This window comes from Ambystoma mexicanum, chromosome 4p (genome assembly GCF_040938575.1).
Source record: "Ambystoma mexicanum isolate Mex_15411 chromosome 4p, UKY_AmexF1_1, whole genome shotgun sequence".
Lineage (NCBI taxonomy): Eukaryota > Metazoa > Chordata > Amphibia > Caudata > Ambystomatidae > Ambystoma > Ambystoma mexicanum.
In genome coordinates this window covers 967,634,610-967,644,886 of record NC_090927.1, presented here as the reverse complement: position 1 = coordinate 967,644,886, position 10,277 = coordinate 967,634,610, and the positions used below count along the sequence as shown (strand labels likewise).

Sequence of the window (10,277 nt, the reverse complement as noted above, 5' to 3'; positions counted from 1 at the left end):
GGGAATTTTACAGATAAATGTAGACGAAATGACATTGTTTCCTGTGTGTATTTTACTTGTAATAATCTAACGTGGTTAGTGATGCCTTGCAAACTAGGGGTTTGAAGAGTGGAGTGTGTGAAGAAGAAAAGCGAATCATTGTTGTTGAAGCTGTTGATTAGGCTGCAGTGCTGTGGCTCCAGTCGGGAAGCAGTGATCACGGGAACACGTGACCATGGAACATGGCCGAAAATGCAGAACTCGTCTCCCTTTGACTCTTGTCTGCCCATATGTTGGTTTGTGGTGTATGTATGTGTGTTTTAACAACCACGTTTCTGTGTGTGCTGGAAGGGAAATGTTGACAATTTGCTTGATCAGCTGCATGGTGTGCCCCCTGTGAGTTTTCATATAAAAAACTTCAATTACTGTTTGCAAATGCCCGTTTGCATGTAGTAGATGTGTAAAGGGTGTCGTCTCCCGTGGTTTGTATGACGCCAGCCAGCACCATGTGTGCCCCATATGATGGAACTGGAACTTGGCTTGATCTGCAGAGGCCAGCTGTGGGCATGTTTACTGCAGGCATCCATACACTACTGTTTCAATTAAATAAATGTGGGGAAATACTAGCTACAACTTATTTTCACAGAGCAAAAAGTATATACAGACAAACACTAATAAAATGATCGACAACCAATTATGGATAAATGACATAGCACAACATTTCAAGGAAAGACACATGTATCACCATTGGATAACAGATTGATCTTTTGTGGCCGATTATGTTACTTTTATTTCATTATTCAAAAATACATTTTAAACAAGGGCAGATAAAAGAGTGTCAGTTAAGATTTAATAATCATAAAAACATGATTAGTCAATTCTTCCTCATAGTATCAGTTTAAGGCACAAGCATATGTGTAAACATGTTGGGGTATTACACCATTTTGCACCTTGACATACCCAAAAGTCTGTTCAGAGCCAGGATGCTACCCATGAAGGAGGAGTTTCGACAACATGCACACTCAAATGGGGAGACAGATCCCCAATATTTTCCCATGGTCTCACTTTCAAAAGAGCTGCTAAATTTTTGAGAGGATCGCGTTCACTGTTGCTGCACCTGTATTGTTGTTATAATATTGAAATGGCCAACAGACACCTGAAAGCAGTGCCAGTTGTTCGGTAAAGTAATTCTAGACCACTTAAGTCTCCCCTACAGAAAGGGACACCTGATTGACCTACTGAAAGAGATAGGTCATCAAAGTGAGGCGTTGCCTGATGAGGTCCATGCATCCTTGAAAGTATAACAGGAATTGAAAGAAGAGATTGCACATTATATTGGGACGAACACACGCTCTCATGGAATATAAATTCCACAGTCAGCCACCAGGCATCGGCTTCTTGGCCTTTCGTTGATTGTCGGCAGAGCTTCTAATTTCTGAAGGACTTCAGAGCCTTCAATCAGTTGCCTAAAATGTAAAAAAAATAAAAGAATTGAAAAACCGAGTAATTGCATTTCCTTATACATGCCCTAAATAAAAAGGATTATTTTGGCAAAATAGCTTTGGTAGACAATACATAGGAGGCAAACCTTTACAATCGTGCTGACATTGGTCTACTAATTTTTCACAAATAGATGGATGACTGGTGCAGCACATAATACTACAAAAAAGTACCCCTGGCATAAAGTTAAGCTTATGTCTGTCATGTATGGTCAACACAGTCAAGACATGCCTATATTCCTGTTTAATTTACGTCATTTCCACACAGAAAAATGTATTTTTAAAGAACATTTATTCAAAAGAACATCCTTTCATTTCATGTTTCAATGGCTTTTCATTTAATTTAATAAATATAACAAAATGAACTAAAGAATTAAAAAACAAATCAAAATCATAAACATGGCCCAAACAATGTGGCCTATTGCAAGGTTGGATACAGAGGGTTCCTAGTTCAAGGCCAATGTGATGCATGCAACACATAATTAACACTCATTATTTTTTGTCTATCTGCACGCCAAAGTCTGGAACCATTATTTGGGCCTCATTACGAGTTTGGTCATATTTCCTGTGAAAAGACCGCCAAACTTGTTTGTTTTGGTGGTAAATCTTCCAAATTGTGAGTGACTGGGTAGTGCTGTTAATCCCCATTATAGAGACCCTAGGGACTCCATTGGGAATTGGGAGAATTTACCAGTAGTGCCGATTCCACCCACACTGAATCCTCCAAAACTCCAGAAAAGCTATGGAGTTTTTTCCACCACTTTACCTCTAAAACCATTTGGCAGTGCCTTAATGGTGGCAGTAATTCCGAGACCGCTACATTTTGACTGTGCCGCCAAACTTAAATGATGGCCTAGGCCACTTCAGAACCATCAATCACACTACTTGCCTATTTCCAAACTGTTATACTCTTTCACATAATTTGTAGTAAAAAGGATAATTTTCTTGAGTTGCCAATAGTTTACAAGAGAGGGAAACAATGTGTTTGCTATACAATACCTCTAAACAGGAAGGCAGGTAATGCTTAGTGATAGTGGACAGTAAACAGAATAGAGTGTGTCTGCTTGGCAAATGGAAGAAACTATAAAAATGATTTCACTTGCCGCTTAGACTACTTCAAAGAAATGGCGCTACAGTGTGCAGTTTGGAGCCAGTCAACCATTCTGACATAATACATTTTCCTGATATCCACATTACACCCTGTTCTTTATTTCTCCTAGGAAATTGCAGAGGAAAAACGATAAACATTAATATCCATTCTTCCCCAGGGGAGAAAAGTAAATTAAGAGCCTGGCACCGATTGGAACCAAGAACAGGAAAGAGCAAGGAGCATACAGGACAGTAAAGGACTTGGACCTGAAGACAAGGCTGGCAAGGAGGCTGCCAACCAGGAAGAAGCAGGGACCCAGAGGCAGCCACCCCCCCCCCCCCAGGCCTCCAAGGGAAGCGCGCCCCGAGCTGCATGTGTCAAAGGCAGGCTGCCTTTTGGCTTTAGGGGCTGCGCGGCGCGTCTATCAGAGTAATGGGTAGTGGCCTTGGGAAAGTTCAGTGGCCAAGAGGGACAGCATGCAAGGGGCTGGGGGAGCTATTGTGGATATTGTGGCCAGCAACTGGCTATCGTGACGATGAGTACAGGCACAAAGGTTTACATACGTAGGAGATGCTTGTGACTCTACCTGGTTAACGGATGTGGCGCGGTGCAGGCGTGTTGGCTGTCCGTGGATGTGTCGCAAGTGCCCTGTCTTGTCGGAATCCGTGACAGTTGGTTCCTGGAACTACGCACCGGTCGACGCTCCCATGAATTATGGTGACGTCAGTGGCCTACACACAGTGTCGGCGATCCTGCTGAATTGGAATGGTGGTGTGAGAGTGACTGTTTCCTGGAGTTCTTAGGACTACGTGGTACGTTTGGTCTGACGATTCAACACAACGTCATGACAAAGCGTGTACTTTGGAAAAAAGACCTTTACGACGTGCCCCAACGTGCAGAAAACGTCCTCTTTGGCAGGTGTCAATATGTTAAAGTGTATTCAGAGGAATAGAGGGACAGAGTTGTGATTGATCATCTGGTCTTCAAGTTTGAATAATGAGTTGCGTATTTTACCCAATGTTTGTTTTCTCCGGTGACTCTTTCTCCGCGGATTGCACAACGATTCCATGGATGCAGGAGAAGTGCTAAGGTCATCACAGAGACCAATGAGTTCATTTTTGGGAACAATGAGAGGCACAAGGAGCTTCAATGGCACGTTGGAGTATGGTGATATGGAAGTGCCACATCTTCCGAGTGTATGAACAATGTTAGATGGAGTACTGAAAATATCAATCCTATGGACTGCAACGTGATTTCTGTCACAGTGGTTAATTTTGGTGACATTTTAGCACAATAATGCTTTGAAATATTAACGTTTAAAGTTTCAACATAACTCCTGTGAAATAATAACGGGGTATATATTCAGTGCATTTTAAGCCACATCTTCCGAGTGTATGAACAATGTTAGATGGAGTACTGAAAATATCAATCTTATGGACTGCAACGTGATTTCTGTCAAAGTGGTTAATTTTGGTGACATTTTAGCACAATAATGCTTTGAAATATTAACGTTTAAAGTTTCAACATAACTCCTGTGACATAATAACGGGGTATATATTCAGTGCATTTTAAGCCACCTGTATTACCATTTGTATCAATGTTATGTAGCAGTTCTCTAATGAGGAAAATCAATTGGGCAGTAATATATGGTGTTATATAAATGTTGTGGGTACTGCTGCACTTGTGGTGCGGTCACAGTGATGGCGCTGTGCGTGGTTGATAAGATGGTGTTGGTAATATGGTAGCTGTGATTCGAGCGTGTAGGAAGTGGTTCCCATTTCTGGTTTGTGCATTGTAATAGGGCAGTAGTTTTATTAGTGTTGAGGGAATGGGTTCCCAGTTAGCCAGTGCCTTAGCATGTGGTTTGTGATAGCTCTAGTTGTAGTAAGTTTACGTGGTGCAATAGCCGTTTAGTACCAATTTATGTGATGTTTTTGTGGAGCCAATATGTTTTGGTGTTTCATGGTGCCAACGTAGTTTTGGTGAGTTTTTTGAAGATATGTGGACCAAGTACATTTAGAAGTAATGTATGGAAATGTAATATTTAGTGGACCTACTGCATTTGAAAGAAATGTTCAGAGATGTAATGTTAAGTGGACCTACTGCGTTAAAGAAATGTTGAGTAGGAAATGTTTAGTTGAGTGGACCTACTGCATTTAGTATAAATGTACAGTAATGTTATTGCACTAACCTGACCATTTCTCCACATACAATTTTAAACATAGACTCTGCAGGCATGAAATTGTGGAACTTTTATGTGGCACAACCTAAATTCGGATTGCCATAATTTTATTGCTGAATTTGTCTAGTTGTTTTGGGTGGAGATTGGGTATGTGATTAGTGTGAGAGTGCTAGTAAACTTGGTAAAATTCTTGTGATTTTGGACCTACTGCATTTCTAGGAAATTTCCAATCAAGATACTTTGCATTAACCTAACAATTTTGTCCACAGTATATTCCAAACTTGGACTCTGAAAGCATGAACTTTGGGACTCTGTCATGTTGTAACTTAACATTTTTATTCTCAAACATGAATGCTGAATTTGTTCATTTTGGTTTAGTTGGGAAATGTGTGTTAGTGAATATGCAAGATCAAGTGTCAGCATTTGGTTTCTCAAGGGGTGCCTCTAGTGGTGCCAAAGTTAATGTGGGCTGGAAGCCTGGTGTTTGGTGTTGACACGCTATCTGTGTCAATGTGTTGGTATGTTTATGGTTGGTACCAATGTTGGTATTTTGTGACACTGACATTTAGGTTGGTGTTCAGGAGGGTGTTTGGAGGACGCCCATTGTGTGGTAATATGTGTATGCTTACGGCAGATAGTGGGATCTAATCCTGTGGTTTATATTCAACCTGTAGTCGGTGAATGAAGATGCAGGATTATTGTGTGATGTAAGTGGTAAAGGTAGTGCATAGGATTGTGGGCTGGTTCCCCTTGTAGCGAGTTCCATAAATGGCCATTATGGTTCTGGAGATTGTTTTTAAAGAGGATTAGCTAATTGGCATCTATAATAAGGACTTGAAGGGGAATAGCTTTTGCTTGGAGTGGTCAGATGAATGGGTATCTCGAAGGATAGTTGGTTGAGATATATATATATATTGCTTCAATATTAACTGTGCTTCTGTTTCTTCCCTAGATTGTATTGTTATGTAATGAGGGAGATGTGTTGTGATTTACCTTTTCTGTATCTGTGGCTATTTCCTGTATGAGTGAGTGTTTGAGTCTGGAATGTGTGGTGTGGAGTGTTATTATGTGAGTGCCAGTGTTCCTGGATTGTCAGTTGGAAACTGAAGCTTGGCACAGGGGGATCAGTGGATGCTTCCTTCCCTTATGAACCTGTCTTCAATGTAACCTAATGTGCTTGCCTGTATCCTCGAACCTACTAAAGTTACCTAAGTAAACAAAGGCTCCTGAGTTATTATTCAACCGCTAAACCTCCATTCCAACACTGGCACTGATTGCTTTTCTTTTTTGTTAGGATTGTGGGGGTAGGGGCACATGAGGGCCTCTGTGGCGGCAGCCATCATGAATGGGCTGACAAGCCCTGGAGAAGCAGAATGATGGAGGCCAGGACTTCATTAACCAGGATTTCTGGCGGTAGCGCTTACGCAGCCTGGAAATCTATTTAAGCCCCACCCCTTCCCGTGCCGGGTGTTGATTATTGTTGCATGTAGCACGGGCAAAGAAGAGCAGCAGTCTTCTGTGCAGTTTCGCCGCTGAGACTGGAGGTGCCTGGGTTCGCGGACACCCAGAGTAAGGTGGTGCGCTCTCCCTCCCACGTGGAGGAAACAAGCACTTTCAAAACACGCTGCAGCGCATGTATGGCTCCCAGTGTTTGGAGGGCTTTGCTTACCACTGAGCCCAGGCAACTCTTGCAAGGGTTCCCAGACAAAAGCTAAGTGAGCCAAACAATATGTATGCTAGTGTTTTTGTTTTGTGTAACGCTAGATACAAAACCCTGAGAGTGGGAGAAGAGTCTGACCACTTAGAACCTACAATAGCAAATCAATCCACACAGGAGTTGAAGTGCATTAATCCACCGAGCATGCTTGTTAAGCTGCAATTAGCTCATGTTGCTTTCAGTGTTTGTTGGGCCTTTGCATGTCATTACATCTTATCATTGGCTGTGTAGTCAAGTGCATGTTTGTTGGTTCTACCTGAAAACCCTCAGCATTTGTGTCTGCAAGCTTTTTTCTATGTGTTATGCTCTATGTTATTTGCTACGAATGGGTTATGCTTCAATTTACAGGAGTACACTGAAGGGCTAGGCCAGGACTGGTGGGCCACAAACAAGAGTGGCCATTCATGTCCTGCAGTACATAAATACAAGGCACATTTGTGAGTTCCAGTGGATGCAACCGTTTTTCCCTCACTTCCCCCTTCCCATCCAAATACGTATCCCTAATCCTCGTTCTTGCGTTCCTAACTCCCCGTACCTCTCCACAACCTCTCCCTAATCGTCTTCCCCAATTAGCTAGCTCGTGGTGACCTGTTTTATTAAGTTCAAACGGTCTGGGTTATAAATATAATCTTCCGTCTTATTATAGGCACTGCTGATTCCTGGCCTGGGTTGGCTCGTGCTTTGGAGGCTTCCGCCATTGTGGGAAGCTGCCCCCCCTCATGTTCAGTCACGAGGTCAGTGATGGTATATTACCTCATGGCTCTATGTATGCAACTACTGCATGTCAATTGTTGGGCACTTTTTGGCTATTATGACCAATGCATGTCATTCTCCCTAGGCACAGTCTGGCTCACTCTTCCACTACACCTTAGGGAACCAGTGTTTTATGGTAGCACTTCCTGCTTGACGCCGTAGGAAATAAGTGGTACACCTCAGAGAATAGCTTTCCTGGGCTGCACCCTTTTACTGTTTTTTCATGTGGGTTTAACAGTGTTTACATGGTCTTGGACTGCGGGGGCACGTCTATCACGAATGGTCCCTTTCAGTGTTTGATTTATCATTTTAGAGATAGGGTTCACATTTTTTTACTGTATGTTTCCTTTTCTCTATAGTGTAATTGTATTTTCCTGATGAAGACGTTGTTAAGTGACCGGTCGAGAAACTGGGGATGCGATCATGTTGTACATCTAATTGATCCACTCCAGGAGTAGACCACATTGGATATAACTTTAATGGTCCTGTACATTGAATGCACTTTATAAAATCAAATTTGTCAGTGATGTTTTTTAGTAGGTCCTACCATATATGTATTATCTTTTGGTAGACATTTTATTTATGAATTGTTGTATGCATGGCGTTTGTCTGTGGACGAAAGAGTGCATGACTTATTGTCAATTGTATGAAATGTTCTTAATGGTTAATTCCCTTGCAACGTAAATAATGTATTAAGTACTGATTAAGTCAAGATTAATTCGTTTGTTTAAATGATGTATCAGGTTCAATAAAATTCCTTTTCATACTTTGTTTATAAATTAAATTCCTATGGACCATTTCTTCTGAGCCAATTTATTAAGTTCAGGAACCTGTCCCAACCAAGGTGGGTAGGTTACACTTGGCCTCCATGGTTAGGGAGGGGGTGTGGATACTGCCCTCTGGGCCTGACACTTTTTTCCCAAATGTCTTAAATCTTGACAACTCGCCAAGCTATCAACGACGGCCTGGACCACAAGTGCTCACAATTGCCGACGGATAGAAAGCATGCCATATAGACTATAAAGCCATAGAACTCAAATTGTGCTGGTCCAGGTTTACACAGAAGGGTGATTCTAGAATATAAAGTGGTTTGTGGGAACTACAAACACCTGGGCGTTGGGTGGTTGTGTTTCTGGTTACACCAGATTGGTTTTGACTCAGAGAAATAAGTCTTTTGTTGACTCAAATTATTTTGAGTACTTATTTTATTAAAATCTGAGGTGCCGATACATGTTTTGACCCAACATGGGTCTTTATAAAAGTAATTAAAGGTAAAGGGTTCAACCAAGTATACCTGTGCGCTATATTATATTAGTCGTCACGTCCCACCATCCTCCCCCCCCTAATAATACTGGTGTCCTTAGGCAATGCTGATCATCGACGACGCCTCAATGGGGACTGAGGAGTGGCGCCTGTGGGCGGAGTCAGGCGAGCGCATGCTCCCAGGGCCACGCCGCCGCGCACCACTAAATTTAAAGGGGAAGAAGATTTTTTCTGGTGAAAAAGGTTCCGTCTCCCGTCCCTCGCAAGGGACGCCCATACAGTATGGAGGAAAGGGGACGGGACGTAAGAGTAACTCTTACTCTGTCTCCCGCATCTATGTGCATGCAAGGAATTGGGCATTATTTGTGGAAGCAAAAGGGCATGGAATAGTGAGGTACTGTATTTTTTTCCGTGCAAACATACCTTTTTTTTCCTTTCAAAACCAATACGTCTCTTTATGAGGAGGGACACTTGGTGCCAATGTGCCACAGGCTTCACCCCGCTTACTGCATCCTCTTACTGCATCACACTGTATTGCTGGTGCTTGCTGGACTAACTGCACTGCTCTAAGTGTTCCACTCATATGGTAGCCCTTCTGTTCCTACTCTCACTCCATGAGGACCTAAACTCATTCCGTCTCCTCGACTAAGGCTTTTCAGATGGGCATCAATGATTCCCATTCACTTCTGTGATCATGCCCTGCACAATGTGCGATGCCCACCGTGCTTCAGAAAACCGCCAGGGTTCACAGAGACCAATAGCCACATTGGATCACTTCCTGATTCATGTAGTCCTTACTGAATGATTGCTACAGGATTTGATTTGTAACTGGGATAGTGTAACATCCCCGGGCTGCTGTCAACTGCCATCTCAGTCAACCCCTATTCTGAACTACATGCCAGCATCATTACTCATTTAAGTGGTTCAATACATCTGTGGAACGTGTGCTGTTAAACTGTCGAAGGCCGCTTGCAAAGACATGCATACATCCGGTACAAATGATGTCAACTTATTAATGGTTAAAACATGTAAAATATAATATAGCATGATATAGCAATCAAGTTGGGGGGCAAGCGGGGGATCAGGGCCGTTTTGATATACTATATTAGGCGGCTGAGAAGAGGTGCCGGATGTCTTGTGGGTCTGGGGATGGGGCGGTGGGGGAGGGAACAGGAAGGAGCTGGGGGTGGGGGGGTGCGGCAAGGTACAAAACACGGTAGCGCACAGGGAAGCGGTTCAGGTATCTGAAGAAACACGGGTGGTACAGTGGCATTTCATGCCTGCGTTTCCGCCCACATGATTGGCTAAGCATCCTTTCCCGGGAGCAAATAAAAGATTGCATCCATAGGAAATGACACACTTAATCTAAACAGCATCTTTAAAATGTATCAAGCCTTTTGTTAGTTTTAAAGGGATTGTGGCCATAGTTGATGCCAACACCATCATTCTTCTCAATGCAAGCCTTCTGCCTCTCCACCATAATCACTCAACTTATTTTGCTCACATCTGAATAAAAGCAACCAAACTATACTTTTTACTCCAAACCATGTCCAGGTTTTCTGGATAATCAAACAAAATACATTGAAAGAAAGTGAATCTAGGAGAGTTAACCTGAAAATGTGGTGTGCTTGGAGCCATTGAGGACAAGACAGGACTTTGGGAGCCTTTAATCGACTTTTACTGTTACTGTCTATGCACTGACTGGCCCAGCTGACTGGGACAGCCCCATGCTCAGCAAGCATTGGCAATACCAACAGTGTAGGCTTTTGTATAGGCATAGGAAAGGCACTTGCC

At 42.7% G+C, this 10,277-nt stretch overlaps 1 protein-coding gene across 1 annotated transcript in view; it reads right to left on the bottom strand.

The window, feature by feature from the left end:
* Nucleotides 1-734: 734 nt before the first annotated feature.
* PPIL6 (peptidylprolyl isomerase like 6) overlaps nt 735-10,277 on the bottom strand; it is a 481,265-nt gene continuing 471,722 nt past the window's right edge. The window contains exon 8 of the mRNA XM_069606540.1: nt 735-1,445. Coding sequence (XP_069462641.1) covers nt 1,334-1,445 — 112 coding nt within the window. The 3' untranslated portion in view covers nt 735-1,333. The remainder of the gene's footprint in view (nt 1,446-10,277) is intronic.